A 16,180-nucleotide genomic window follows, 5' to 3' on the forward strand; every position below is an offset into this window, starting at 1 on the left:
TTTGTTATCTTGGCTGTCTGCTTCGGGGTCGTTGTTCTGTTGGAAGATGAACCGTCGCCGCAGTCTGAGGTCCAGAGCGCTCTGGAGCATGTTTTCATCCAGGATGTCTCTGTACATCGCTGCATTCATCTTTCCCTCAATCCTGACTAGTCTCCCAGTTCCTCCTGCTGAAGAACATCCCCACAGCATGATGCTGCCACCACCATGCTTCACTGTAGGGATGGTATTGGCCAGGTGAGGAGCAGTGCCTGGTTTCCTCCAGACATGACGCTTGGCATTCAGGCCAAAGACTTCAATCTTTGTTTCATCAGACCAGAGAATGTTGTTTCTCATGGTTTGAGAGTCCTTCAGGTGCCTTTTTGAAAACTCCAGGCGAGCTGTCATGTGCTTTTTACTGAAGAGTGGCTTCCGTCTGGCCACTCTACCAAACAGGCCTGATTTGTGGAGTGCTGCAGAGATGGTTGTCCTTCTGGAAGGTTCTCCTCTCTTCATAGAACAACACTGGAGCTCTGTCAGAGTGACCATCGGGTTCCTGGTCACCTCCCTGACTAAGGCCCTTCTCCCCCGATCGCTCAGTCTGGCTGGGCGTCCAACTCTAGGAAGAGTCCTGGTGGTTCCAAACTTCTTCCATTTCCAGATGATGGAGGCCACTGTGCTCATTGGGACTTTCAATGCTGCAGACATTGTTCTGTACCCTTCGCCAGATCTGTGCCTCAATACAATTCTGTCTCGGAGGTCTACAGATAATTCCTTGGACTTCATGGCTTGGTTTATGCTCTGATATGCAGTGATAACTGTGGTACCTTATATAGACAGCTGTGTTTCTTTATAAATCATGTCCAATCAACTGAATTTAGCACAAGTGGACTCCAATCAAGTTGTAGAAACATCTCAAGGATGATCAGTGGAAACAGGATGCACCTGAGCTACATGTTGAGTGTCATGACAAAGGCTGTGAACACTTATGTACATGTTATGTTTTCGTTCTTTATTTTTAATAGATTTGCACAAATTTGGCAAAAAACAGTTTTCACTTTGTCATTATGGGTTGTTGTGTGTAGAATGTTGAGGAAAATAATGAATTTAATCCATTTTGGAATAAGGCTGTAACATAACAAAATGTGGAAAAAGTGAAGCGCTGTGAATACTTTCCGGATGCACTGTATAACTTTTTTTGCACATATCATTGGAGAAACAAAAAGGAAATATTTTGCTGAAGAAAGTTTCTATCACAAGCAAAAAAATCGAAGTCATATCTTTTATAGGTAATGTCTCACTTTGAAGCTGCACGGCGGTGCCTTGATTTCTAAAGAGATCTCAAAACTTTTCTCATTCATAAGTTTCATATTTTTGGTAATATTTCACATAATAATAAAATGTGGAAGAAATGTTCAGGAAAATAAATACATTTAAATTCCTAACAGTCTCTTTAATATTAACACTAAACTAGACATTGACCTGATATTTAATTTATTTCATTGGTTTCTCCATATTTTGCACCCTTCATCCACTTTTCCTACTCTTCATACTGCTTCAGTTAGTTTCTCATACATTTCCAACTCTTATCTACCGATTCATGCTTTGTCCAAACACCGAACTATTCCACATCTTTTCATATATCATTGCTATTATTCAGCTTTTCAATAACCAGCAGTCAGCCCACAGTTTCCAGTTACTTGTCGTACTACTATAACAACAAACAAGGTAATAGCAGGCTGTTGCGTTAGGTAAAAACAAAACAATATGAACATAAAGAGGGTCCGTTATGTAAAATATTCAGCACTGCTCAATGCCATTCATCTCTCCCGTGACTGAGTCCCATCTCGCCCGCTGTGGGTTTAATTTGACTCCTGTTCTGCTCCGAGAAACCCTAAACTTTGGCCCCCATCTCCGTCAGGCGGCTAAGACCCCGTAGCGAATGAGCTTTCTGAGAGCTGTTTTTTTTTTTTTTTCCCGAGGTCACTCCTGCTCGTGCCCGATCGGACGCCTCGCTCGCGTCTGTTTCCCCCGATAAGGGGAGTCCGCCGCTTGCGGCACTTCTGCCGACCTCCACGCCGCGTGAATGCGGGGGGACGGTGGCGGGCATTGTAATATGTTGACGAGCACAAATTGAAAACAGCCGGGGCCGCGCTGCAATCCTGCAATCTGGAGGATGGGACTAAATTATAGAGCGAAATCCGGGCCGGTCCGTCGCTGATTGTTCACTTTGCACAGCCCTGATGCAGAAAGCATGCGTGTCAACAAACGGCCAATCAGCGGATAAGTAATCCAGGGATCTCTGATTCCTTGTTTTTTCGGTGGACGGAGCCCACTGTGAAACTATTATGTCTTCACGGGGTTGTCGTGTCATCGTGGGAAGATCCCCTGATGGTTTCTAGACGTTAGTGGAGCTGAAGATCTGATGGACATGAACAAAGTCGGACACTTAATGTAGCAATAATCACGCTTCTTCCCCTTTGCCACAAGATGTCCTCGTCAAAATAAAACATCCTTTTGAATGAAGTACTAATGTTGTACATTTCCAGTGGGCAACAGTCTCAGACTGGAAGGTTTTTAGATTCTTTCTTTCAATCAATTTATTTTATTTTATGTTTTTACACATTACTTCACATTACTGGACAACAAAAAACGACAACAAATAAAAAGAAATTACATCCAACAACCAACTATACGAACAATCAGACGAGGACAGAAAGACACAGACATAAATCATCATCCTCCATGTTGAACCTACTCAACCAATTGTATTTATCCCATTCTTACCAGAATTTTTTTTCAGACCTCTAGGTAACGATGAAAAAAACCCATAATTTCAACAGCATTGACTGAGGCTACTATTTACACGCAAAGCAGGAATATGTAAGCTTCACTCTTCAACCACATTTAGCCCATTTTCAGCATAGACGCCGAGATCAAAGTCTAGATCAGGACCGAATGAGAACATCTTATAGTTATTATTTATTTAGCGGGACAATGCACATATTGTACCAGATAAAGCAAAAATGATATTTCTCATCTGTAGTGCCTCGGCGAAGGAGACGAGTGCATCTCAACGCTGATTGGCTTTCGCAAACACGGCGTCACACACATTCTTTTTGCGGCGTGCTATTCGCGCTATTCGTGCTATTCGCGCTATTCGCGCTATTCGCGCTATTCGCGCCTCCCGGCGAAAATTCACGTTATTTGCGTCCTTTCGCTTCTGTGCATTGACTTTGCATGTGAACTACTCGTGTGAAAAATTCTCAGCGCTTTTGGTGTGAACGCAGCATAAAACGGAGCGTTTCAGACAGTGATTGCAGGTATATTCGGACGGATGGTATGAAAACAATAACGGGTTTAAAGCATACAAACATGTTTTTGTGGACAACGAACTTCCTCATATGACGCAGAGTTTGAGCATGATATGTCCCCTTTTAAGGTTAATTCCACTTGGCAGGCTGTGGCTGGTGGCAGGCGCATGTCTGCTGTGCCTTTTTAGTAGATAACTCCGCCAATGATCTCGAAGAGACGGAGCATGCAGATGAACTAGACAACTGGATTTTGAGATGCTTAATTGCTTCCTTTTTACTTGTTAAAAGCCCCCAAAGCCAGGGATTCTGCCGCCTCACTGCCTTCCCCAAAACACAATTTAAATTATCTTTCCTTCCCTTTTTTTCCGCCCTCACTGCTCTGAAACCTGTGATTTCAAATAATGTGTTGTCTTCTTCTTCTTCTTCTTCATGATGATTTTACAGTTCTGGATCAGTGGTTACAGAATGCTGCTGTTTCCTAGAGTTTAATTTCAGAGCGTGGAACAGTGACCGGCATCCCAACGCAGACATAACACCATCGTCCCCCCCGGTGTCGAACACACTTGTAAAAGGCGGAGCAGACGGTGCACGCTGTGTAACTGCCGTAATCATTCTCCCCTCGCCCGTCTGTGTTGTTGATGCAGGTAACCCAGACAACCTGACAATGTACACAAATTAGAGGCAGGCAGGAGGAGGGGTGTGATTAATGGTTCTCAATAAGGACCGGGGCCCTAGAGGAGAGAGGGCTGGAGCATCTGTGCTTATAAATCCCAGGGATGCTCTGAGGCAGGGAGGGAGGGAGGGAGGGAGGGAGGGAAGGAAGGTTGATTTACGAGGAGACAACCCAGATATGTCGGTGTGTTTCACCATGAAACTTCCTCAGTTGATTACTTACATGACGACAATTACGTTTTCTATCTATTAAATATGCGAACAAGGTACATTGTCATATCGTGTGCTTATTTGTTTACATTTATAAAACGAAAAGTCAGGATGAACATTTTTTGTTTCATCTTGTTGACATATTACGTTTTTTTTTAAATTTATTTAGGATATCTCTTTGTATCACACCATAACTAATACACGAAGTAAAAGAAAACAGGTTTTCTCCTTGTTTTTAAGAATTAAATGTTGCAAAACTCAAACCTTTAGAATATAGATAAGTATATGCAACTGGAACGTTTGGTGCATGTAAGTGTTAATGAGGTGAAGATTTCTGGCTAATTTTTTTTGTTGAAAAAACTGATTTTGAGGAAAATTCACAAGGCGAATAGGGTGAAAAGGTTAAACTAATAGATATCACCATGTAATTACCCAGTTAGGTTAAGGCATTTATTTTGTTGCATTACACGACTGACATGTTATGTTTGAATATGCATATGAGGCATTATCTAATGGTAACTTTGAGTAAATTAAAGAGAAATCTACAGACGAAATAGTTAAATATACACTAATAAATATGTACGTTTTCTTTCCAGTATAGTCTGAAATAAAATGTTAGGAAGTAAAATGGCTCAAAAGTGACCAGTGCATGTTTTTGCCTGCCTACAAAAAAGCAAAGTGGAAATGCAAGACTCCTTTTTGTTGTTGTTGTTGTTGTTGTTGTTGTTGTCTGTGCTATTACACAGATTCCTCACACACACACACACACACACACACATATATATATATATATCCTGCAGGCTCCAGTGTCTCCATGCAGATAATAGCATCCGTTCTACTTTGTCAGCTGCTGTGTAGTTAATAATCCCGTGAGGCTGAAGATTCTTTGAATAATCTCGAGAGCAGCCTATACCTATCTGTTACCCACAATTCCCAATATCCTCCACCACTCACCGATTTTGAAACGCCCTTTTTTTCTTCTTTTTTTTTTCTCACACCTCCGAAATTGAAAGTTTCTGTGGTCTGTGCGGGGGGGGGGGGGGGGGGAGAGACACAGATTGGTGGGCGAGGATATTCTATATATAAAAAGGTCCAGTCTTAAAAATACGTCGCTAATAAAACGCGGGATGTGTCGCACATTTGATGCCACGCTGCTGGTGACTGATTGGACGCATTCAAACGCCCCGTAAACGGATCCGGTTGTGCACCGAGGGAACACCCCCCCCCCCCCACCCACCCACCCACCACCACCTCCACCCCTCCCAGCTCGTGTGATGTGGACCGTTCCGGCTTTCCTCCACATCCAGGCGAGGGGAGAGCGGTGCGCACAGCGCCAGACGGACCGGAGCGGCTGTTCAGTGTGGATACGCAGCGGAGCGCAGGGGCTGAGGACTACAGCGCAACTCCCAACACAAATGGATATTTACGTGGCTTTGTTATCTCTCTTCTTTTTTACTAAACCAGGTAAGAACACGCCGCGTGGCACTTTTCCCCCCCCCCTCCCCCCTCTTCTTCTCTCTCCATCGCAACGAGGACTTCTGCTGCGAGTGGCGCTTCTTCTTCTTCTTCTTCTTTTTTTTAAATTTTTTATTTTTTTATCGTTTCCTTCAGTTTGCACCTTGCGCGCGAGCGAGTCCCATTTGTTTTGCTAGTGTCTTTGGACTGCAGCGTATTGTTTGTTGAGTTCATATTTCAGAACAACCTCCGTGTGCAGATAAGGTAAAAGAGATATGACACCTTTTTTTCTTCTTCTTCTTTTTTTTTTTTTACCTTAACGTTTGCGCACATTGCAACCACAGCCCGTGGAGAACACAGGTGTCGTCTGCGGGCAGATACACCAGCATATCAGTGGGCAGCACTAGCAGAACTCTGCCCCCACCACCACCACCCCTCCTGCAACCACCAGTCATTTTAATCAGTGCCCATGTCTGTTTGTAAAATCATTTAGAATCAGCTTTGATCTCCTCGTCCTCCATAACCTTGATTTCTCTTCCTGCAGCTCGGGCTTTCGGATCAGATCAAGACTACCAGATTGATATCATCAATGAACTTGATCTGGCTAATGCCACCTATGGAATTACCCAAGTGGCGGGGCTCCACAACAGCACCAAAGCCTTCCTGTTTCGAGGTAACGCATAATCCCAATTTCCCCATCGCTGCTCAAGTTCTGAAAAACGTCTTTGTCTCCACTGTGTCACGGCTGCGAGCGCACACACACACACACACACACACACACACACACACACGCGCACATCCTTTGTTTCGTGTAGTTAGTGCGGGCAAAGCCACGCAGCGCCACACCTTTTTGGTGTCACGCTGGAATGCTCGGCGAGGGACCACTACGGGGAGCCTCCTCTCATAATTAACTCCACATCTTAATTCGTCCCGAGCAGCAGATGCTCCGGCTCCTTCCGGACACACTCGATGCATCCTTTGTCTGTGCAGGATTTCCACAGCACCGTTTCCCACGGCATCCAGGGTTGCTTGCTCCCAACAACTGGTGGTTCGTGGATATCAGGTGCAAGGACCCTGAAGGGCACACGGCACGTGGCTGGTTTCGACCCCTCAAACAAACAAACACTGTCCTATAATAATTGTGGATGAAAGTCAAAAGCCATAAGTCCTAATAGTTGACGTTGCGGGTGAGGTGCGTTCAAAGTGTCGGAAGACAACTTTGTTCACTCGCTTCCCTGCGATCTCTGAAAAGGATGCACACCATTTGGAGGAGCCGCTTTAAGCAGAAGATGAGTTGTTGGGGAGTAGAAGTAGAAAGAGTGGAGACACGGTGAGGGAAGATGGAGAAAGACACCGCTGTGACTGTTCGAGAGAAACGCTCTGACTGCTCTGGTGATTAGTTGCTTGCTGTGTGCTTTCTGCGTGTTTCCCGCTTGGCTGCAGCTATGAGAACCCCCCCCCTCCCCCCTTTTTCTATTTAGGTGACAATTGTATTTTTGATCGCTCGATTTTTAAAGTCAGTGTGTATGAGGTTCGCATTCAATGGGAGAGGTATCCAGTCCTCCTGGCGGTTCCAACCTGGACGGAAATGCGATGTTGGAATGAAACGGAGTCTTTTTTACTTTTACTGGCATGGAAATATTCAAATTCAAAAGATCCTGGCACAAACACCAGCAGCTTGAATCCCAAATAAGCAGCACTGGGTGTTGAATACCGCCAGGGTGATAGTGTTCAGTGTGTGTGTGTGTGTGTGTGTGTGTGTGGTTTTATTTTCTTGAGTGCTTGGCTCGATGTGCCACTGGCTCTGTGTGAATGAAGTCGAGGCAGCTCGGCCGACTCTGCCGAGGTGAAGCTGTCCAAGATTCAGTGCTGGAGGCCATGAGGGATACACAACCTCACTTTTTACTTAATACACACACACGCACACACACACCGACACACACACACACATGCGCACACGCGCTTGCTCCAAGCTGCTGTCCCCTATAGTTTTAAATTTCCCAGGGTTGAGGTGCAGCAGAGAGATAGTGTGGGAAACAGGAGGCTAATCCAGTAGGGAAACTGGACCTGTGGGCGTTGGAGGAGGAGGAGGAGGAGGAGGAGGAGGAGGAGGAGGAGGAGGAGGAGGATGCTCGTGTTGTGACCAATTTGAACCCTCTGCCCACGCGGAGGCGATGCATTCACGGCCCTGTGACCCAGATGGCTGCAGCCGAGAACCACGTTCTTTAAAAAAAAAATCGTCTCTGTTCTCATGGGTTCCACTGCAACGGTCCGTGATTGCCAGTCTAGAAGAAGCCGGGCTCGACCGGGTCAGTGATTATTCAAGAGGATTTATGTGCGCTGTACGCAATTAATGTCGCGCGCGCCAAGCTCGATACCATATTTCATCCGTGTTGATTGCAGAAATTGTGGCGGAACATATTGTAACGCTGATAAAATGGCAAAATGTGGTGTTCTAATTAGTGTCAATAGCATTGAGAGATAAAGAGAGAGAGAGCTCTGGCAGCGTCTTTGGCTGGACGCTGGGACCAGTCTCTCCAGTCTCTTAGCGATTCCCAAACAGATGGTTTGTCGTAGGAAATGGATTTCACCAGAGTAACGCACCAGTGGCATCAATAAAAAGGCAGACAAGTGCAGCCTCCTCGAACGGGTCCTTATCTGGACGTCTGATCCAAGATAAATACTATAATCCCTACACTGCGACAGCGGGGGTAACAAAGCTTGCCTAATTGATAGGGGGGTGTTTGTTATTGTAGCCTAATTTTATTTATACATTTGTCTTCATGATCGCTTTACATTGTGGGAACTTCTGTGATGTATTGAATGAAGTTTAGTTTGTCTAGATGGGGGGGGGGGGGGGGGGGGGCTGACCTAGTTTTTCATCCGACGTTTGGAACCCAGGTTTGTCTCCATTAGTCAAGACGCCTCGGTCCCAATGGTGATTTCTTTTTTAAATGATTTTAATGTTGATTATCAGTTTGTATTTTGGTACACCACGGTGGGTACCGTTGATCTTTTAGTTTGGTCTACAGGGGAATATCTTGGCGATTTGATTCACACTTGGCTTTCCTCCGCCGGGTACTCAGTTCTCGGGAAATATGACATTTTATAAAATAAGATAAGCTAGATAATGTTAACTGTCACAGCTGGTGGGCAGCACAGTCCTGATTGGCTAAATAACGGCGCTGATGGCTAATGTACGGAGGCATTGAGTGTTCAAGCTCTATTCAGCAAAGATTATCATGGGCCTAAGGTCAATTATAACGTTATCGCCTTGTAAAAATTAGGTTCTGGCGAGAAACTTAAGGCGGATCATCAGGGATTAATATTAAATCCACAAGAGACCGTAATAAAGGAGTTTGTGTGCGGGATTTATTGTTTTCTTTTTTTCCCCTTGGTATCAAATTGGCGACTGAGAATCGTGGAGTTTCACTGGCATTGGGTATCTGCTTCCAAGTTTCTGGGATTGCGACATCCCATCGTGGATCCGAGCACATTCGATCAGCTCTGATCATCTGGTACCACAACAAGAGGAAAATGAGTGTTTGGGAGTGTGGTGTGAAATGTGTGACATCCTTTCAGCTTGTTAATTGGTGCCACTTTGGGCTGCCACCTGTTTTGGTGTTCGAGTTGACCTCGTTTTGAATCTTATCTAATTACCCTCTGGTCTGTTTGAGCACAATCTGACCGTCCTTGGTTTCCTTTCGGGTCCGTGTTTATGCACCGTGCATTTGGGTGGGTTCTTCATGGTTCTATCGGTGACCAAGCTAGAGTTAGGTTAGTTGAACTTTGAGCCACTGATGTCTGACGGTGTAGAGTCTGTGATGTCCTAAAAGGACCACTGTGCTGAGAATACTTCCTCTTCATTCAGGTGACAACATGACCTTTCCCTTAATGCCAAACTCAGGACAAACTTATATTTTACTGATGTGGCTATGAATCTGTTTTAAGATCTAGGTAGTCTTGTTTTAGGGTTTTTAGGTAATGAATCATAAGCTTAATAACATTGTGTTTGACTAATGACCAGAGTCAGAATATGATAATCCATTTTCAACTAATCCCTCCTTTGCGTCCTATTTTGTGAGATTGCTTCTTTAAATATGTCTTTCAAGTTTTTTACAACAAGAGCCATAATGACCCCGAAGTCTTCTCTAATAGTTTATTTCCTGGTTATTTGAATTGAAGTCTGCAGACTGCTACAATGAACCGATTGACAAACATGTCTGCTCAGCTTGGATGCCTCTGTTCTTCATTGACTCTCTTACTCAAAATCATTAATGTTAAACAGTTAGAAGGGAAACAACAAATAGAGCCTTGATCCTGATACCCCTGAGATCTATAGCACGCCTCTTATCAGCCTTTTAACCCAATTATCCTTTTGCATATAACAACTCGGCAGTCTTCAGGGCTGAAATGGTCTTTAATTTTATGTTAATCGCCATTCCTGTTGATTCCAGTCAAAACCTTTTCCAACCTCCATTTAAAGCTGAAATCCACACTTAAACCGTCTCACTGCTGTCCGATAAAGAGCCTCAGCTGAAGCACGTTGTATTTCTGAGTTCATCTTTTGCATCCGTTGTTATCCCAGTGAATAACTGGCCAGATGTAGCGTGTTAAGCGCACGCCAAGCTATCTCCAGCAAAACAATGGACTTTAATTGCAGGAAACGTGTCGGCAATGTAACACATCAACTACAGATGTCGGCCCTTCAGAATTAGAGACACTTTGCATTGTTTAACAACAGAAATCCTTTTTCTTAGTGAAACAGAGAGGGAAAACGTTTCAAAATGCAAGTCTTGAGTTAAAAGAAGGGGGTGCACGTCCTCGTTGACTAGGACCTCGGTCTCTTTGATTGACGTTCATCTCAAGTTCATCTTTTTGTATCCGTTGTTATCCCTGTGAAATAATTGGCCGATAACTAATTAACACATTGCATCTTGTTTGTTTAATCCGTACACGGCAACCAAAAGTGTAAACGTGACATGTCTCTGTTTTACAGGAACTTGAGTTTGACGTTTTTTACAATTAGTTTTTTTGTTTCTGGTTAAATAAACAAGTTATGATGTTTAATTTAATTTAATTGCTGAGGTTAAACGTGTATTTTATTACATGCTTTTGTTATGGAGGTTTATCCAAACCGCAATAAGCTGTTTTTATGATTTCTCTCACCAAAGTGTCCCAATCCAGTTGAATAGTAACTTGTATCCATCAGTGAATAAGTCAGCACATCCTGTTTTTACTTTTACTGAATTTACTAAACTACTTAATGCTGACTGACCTTTTTTTTTTTAAAGAATGCTTCATCCAGGATGTCGAACTGATTCAGCAGAGAAAACAGGTTAAAAAGATAAAGATAGAAGCTAAAGCCTGCAGATCACAATTTAAAGATGAACCACCACGTATAGGCTGGCTATTGAGAGAGAAGACAATGAAATAAAGGAATGACACAAAATCCGTATCTGTCATTATTTACTGTTTTCACAATCATTAAAAAGCAAAAAGCAGCATGTGTGGACATTCAGTAGCCTTTAGCAGCGCTAACGTGAGTTACTGCTATTCTGCTAATGTTAGCTCCACAGGTTTTTACGGATAAATGTAATGTTTTTAAAAACAAATTATTCCTTTCAACGTCTTCGGGTATTGAGTATTACTATTGCACAATGTTTAACTATGACAATATCCAAATCCACCAAACCAGCCAGAAAATTAAAGAAAATCTGAAACGATTGCGTGGGAGTCTAGAGAGCTGGTTGATGCTACGCTATGATTGGCCAGTCTGCATTCTAGGGGCGGGATTTAGCGAAGGTTCAATTAAAAGCCACGTGTTCCAGCTTTCCGAGTCTAATGCTGCGTTCACACCAATGATGTTCCGACATTTGTGGTATTTCCACAACAAGTATAGAGTAGAAATAGTGGTTATTTATTTCATGGCGGACGGCGGTAGTTATAACTGTTTACGGAGACAAGGCACGGAGATAAACCACGCGAACATTCACGCCGCGTTTGGTGTGAACGCAGCAATAGACCTGGTTCCTGAATTGTGAATTCAAAGGGAAACTATGAACTGGATTATTATGAAGAAGTCAGAACACTCATTACTTTAACTCTCCTCAGCTGTCGATGCAAACTGGTGATTGTGCAGCTAGCTAGCTCGTAGATTATTGTTCAAATTTGAGTCTGGATGATTCGGGAGCATTTGGGCTTTTCCATTACGCCACACAGAGCAGAGTGGTAATCGAGGTATGGATCAGTGCACAAGTGATTGCAGCTGCCTCTCTTGTTGAGCTATTGTAGAACACTTTATGTTGTAAGGGGAAAAAAAACAAAAACATATTGCGCAAGCTAAAATAAGTGTGTGTTGAACCTGAAAATTGACAAGACTGAAATCACTCAATTCCTGCAATCGGTCACGATTGGAAAAAGAAAGAATTGAGGGTCCGTAAGTGCAGCCGGCGCTTTATTAACAGCAGAACACAGACAGTAACCAGCTGCTGTTTTACCACTCGGCCCGCCAAAACAGACCAGAAACCTCTCAAAATAATGTGAACGCGCATAAATTCAATTACCAGCACAGTTGAAGATCAGTTAAACCAGGGTGAGCCGAGGCCACTTCTAGGAAATGATACATAGCAATATAAACATATAAGCAATATTTTTTTTTAAAAAGCTGGCTCTCATAATAGCATTGTTGATTATTAAAACCTGTGATATTGACACAAATTATAGGTTTTTTTTACATGTTAAAAAGGGCTATTTGAATAAATAAAAACATTGCTGACACATTTAAGAGACATTTGTTTCTATATATCATTATATTATATTTTACAATTTTTTCATCGACTAAAACTGATCTAAAAGGTTTTGAGTTGTCATTGACTAAAACTATGGAGGATAACATTATTTATTTTGATTAAAACTAACACACATTTGTCTAAATCAAGAATAGCTGTCGCACTGAACACTGCTTTGTCCTTTTTGCACCAATCATACAAGAAAGTAGTCAATGATAGAAAAAGAAATGGACACTAAAACCAAGTTTTGAGTAAAAGGCACATCTCACTCCTACTTTTGAGCAAACTAACACCATCATTCTGTCTACTTGCACATAATTCTCACTAAAACTCTAAATCTTATGACATCAATAAAAAGATAAGTTGGAACTTTTGCTGAGGCCTTTTTAAGCAACACATCGATACATGCAGATAGAAAACGACACATCACTGTAGACACCAGAATTGTTTTTTAATGAGGAAGAAGGGTAATAATGATTCTCTTTTTAATTGCAGAGGGGGGGGGGGGGGGGACGACGATTTCCTGAAGTCTAAAGCCTGAATTGAGGCAGGGCAAGGCGATTGATTACAATGATTACTGCCTTTGAATACACTGAAAAGAGGAGCCCCTAATTATCTGTAATGGTGTAGGTTTTCGTCCCTGACATCTCCCAACAAACAGGGAGCTTGGATCTAATACCTCGCCAGATGCCTTGCTTTCATGTGTTTATAGGCTTTTAAAAAAAATGTTTGCATGATTTAATCTAATAATTTAAGGCTAATTAGCTCGTACATTCTACGTGTAAACACTCAATCAACAGGTTACTGATTAGTACAAGAAAAAGAAGAACACTGTTGCCGGCTCCACTATCTGCCTCTGTATCTTTTAACTAGATGTCTCAAGACCTTACAGAATACATTGGCATCTTGCCCTCACACCAATGGTCCATTCATTATTTACTGTATGTGTCCTGAGGATCTGGAAGATAGGATTCTGCGGTTCTCGCATAACGGCCACAATAAATTACAGGGTGCCCTGGTAGCCTAATAGTTTAAACACATAACCCGTAACGGCAATGTGAATGGTTTGAATCAGGGCCGGGGGCCCCTCTGTCCTCCCAGATGTGCTGTCTCTCTTTACTGGCTGACAAATAAAGGCTATATAACTTGCCGCCGTGGTGGTGATGGTGATGCACGGTTGTAAGTCTGAAAGACCAAATGACAGAATTGCAATGGCTCAGGGAACCATGTGTTTGGGATGCCGTGGATACCAATACCGCTTTCGGGTCTGATACTGTGCTCGTGTACTCGTACATGCACGACTTCTCCGATACAACCACGCCCAATACCTCTCGGCAACAACACTTCACCTCTTGTCAGTGGAGCCTTTTAAAGCCGCCCAGCTGCACCGACGACCTCATGAACAAACGGGTTCGATCCATCGAAACGGGAAGCTCGATCTCTCGTATGTCGGAGAAAGGGATGCGACATTTAGATCGGCTGCGAAACAACGTTTCATTTACGTTCTATTTTTGCTCGAAAATCTACGATGAACTGTTTAGCTTTTGTGGCATCTTCTATATTTAAGTTGCATTTCACCACTAGTTCTCTCTTCAAAGATTTAGTAGCTTTTTAAAACCTCCGTCAAATCTTCCGCTAACAGATTTCTTGTCAACACAGAGCCACTGTATAAAAATCAGTGTGACCCACTTTGGTACCAACTGGCATTTAATCCATCGACTATGCCGATGGACCTTATGATTGAGTTGATGGCCAGCTATACTGGTCTGTCCACTGCTATTTAAAAGACAACTGCCTTGAACCAATCAAAAAGTTTGGCCTTTTTATGTCTTTTTAGTGTTGCAGATTTACCCTCGGGGGGTGGGGGGGCAACTGAGGAGGGTCGGAGGTTAACAAATCCACGTCCCGCTGCAGGTTTCCTTTTCCTCCGAGCATATCGGCGCTGCGCATGCGACTCCTGTTTTTAGAAAGTCAAAATATGCCAATCTTTGATGTGCTCCAGTGAAATGTTATCATGTTTGTGTCAGGCGATTGGGCAGGAAGGAAGGCTTGGCTCCACTCGAGCAAATCTGTCTGTTCCCTCACGCTGGAAATGAGGCTGAGCCGCATGCAACAAAATGGAAAAAGGAAAATGGCAAATTAAAGAGCCAAATTTAGCTCACAATCGCAGATGCTGCAGAGGAATTAGACAGTAGGTGGTTCAAGTGGGAGAAATAGGTGATGACACTTTTTTTTTTTCTCACTCGAAAATCTTGATTGAACACAAATAACGCAACGGGACAATGTGACACAAACAAGATTTGCTTGTGGATTTGCTGCAAAACCCAGAGGTTTTACTGAAGTCTCATTTTCTCCTGCATCCATTTTGTTGCTATTTATACCTTTGACTGCAGAGTGGAGTCGGGTTGCATATGTCACAGATATTACAGAGAGAGCCCCATGCAGGCAGGCCCGAGAGGCTGTGGGCAGTTCACAAGCCGCGAGCTGAGCCGGGCTACGACTCTAAAGTCGACTGCGCACCCAGCAGCTGAATCCAATGGAGGCTATCAAACCTTTCATCTTTTATGTATGAGCTTTCCTGGCTGTCCTACTGCTGGAGGAGGCGAGACACTGGTCCCACCTCACAGGAACCTCTGCGGAATTATTCCATCTGAATTATTCATCGCACATGAGGGCGATATCTTTTAAAGGGACAGACGTGTTTCCATTGGACCCCCGATGCCAACTTTAAGGCGACGTGGAGGAACAAGGGCCCTCGGTTGGATGTGGGAAACATGATCTCACCTGGCACAGCCTGACCTGAAATCCATATAATTGGTCCGGAGTATCACGGCCTCCTGGGACCACGATCAATAGCAGGGGTTTACAGCAAGGGATCTATTTCTGGCATTGAAGACCTACAGCGAAGCTGCCTTTCGCAGTTTTTGATCCAAACTGCGGAATTCTCTCCCGCTTTTACCATCTGTTGAGTTTTTTTTTTTTTTTTTTAAAACACTCTTTGTTGTGGTGGCCGATATCCAAATTCATCAGATCAGATATTATTTTTTGTTTTACCCAGACTTTAAGGTGGACCAGCTGTTCTTCTTTATCTCTCTGGGGTCACAGGTCTTTTTATCGATTTTACATCATTTCTAAAATTCACCTTTTTTAAAAGGCACTTGCATTTAAAACATACCCATGTGTTATCCATCAAAAATTACAGGAAAATCTCAGCTATCTATGTGCTGAAGGTACGTTGTCTTTAGGCACAGTGTAAAGAGGTAATTTGGCCCTAAAGCTGAAAAGTTGAAGTCCGATTTATTAAAATTCTTCAAATCTTTTGTGAAAACATACCTTTACTCATGTGGACGAACTGTTTTGATCCTGGAAATTGGTTTATCAAAGCCTTAGGTTCACAAAAGTGGTGGAATATATGATTAAAATGCATTTAATAAATGTCCGAAGGTCCTTAGTGACTTCCTAAGTGTCCATTGGTTAGTTTCTCACAAAATATTGACGGACACACGATTCCACAAATTACGTTGCAGGGCGCAGCTCGACACAAACGTCACAAGCTCTTGGCTCGCAGTGTGAATCACGTACGTATCTCGTGAGAAGGACACGGAAGTAGAACGTCTACAGATTACGGGCAACATCCGAACCATATTTCTGTGCCGTTTTACCGCGGAGATATGACCATAACCGCCGCGTAAACACCGTAGGACGCACACAGTTGATTAATAACATCCCTACTGCAAAGACATATGCTGAACAATGTCATGT

The 16,180-nt window shown here is 43.2% G+C and overlaps 1 protein-coding gene across 1 annotated transcript in view; it reads left to right on the forward strand.

Annotated features, from left to right (window-relative positions):
• Positions 1–5,587: 5,587 nt before the first annotated feature.
• LOC117726650 (protein kinase C-binding protein NELL1-like) overlaps positions 5,588–16,180 on the forward strand; it is a 183,911-nt gene continuing 173,318 nt past the window's right edge. Inside the window, exons 1-2 of the mRNA XM_034526897.1 lie at positions 5,588–5,636; positions 6,172–6,300. Of these exons, the coding sequence (XP_034382788.1) occupies positions 5,588–5,636; positions 6,172–6,300 (178 nt within the window). The remainder of the gene's footprint in view (positions 5,637–6,171; positions 6,301–16,180) is intronic.

Source organism: Cyclopterus lumpus, chromosome 3, assembly GCF_009769545.1.
Source record: "Cyclopterus lumpus isolate fCycLum1 chromosome 3, fCycLum1.pri, whole genome shotgun sequence".
NCBI lineage: Eukaryota > Metazoa > Chordata > Actinopteri > Perciformes > Cyclopteridae > Cyclopterus > Cyclopterus lumpus.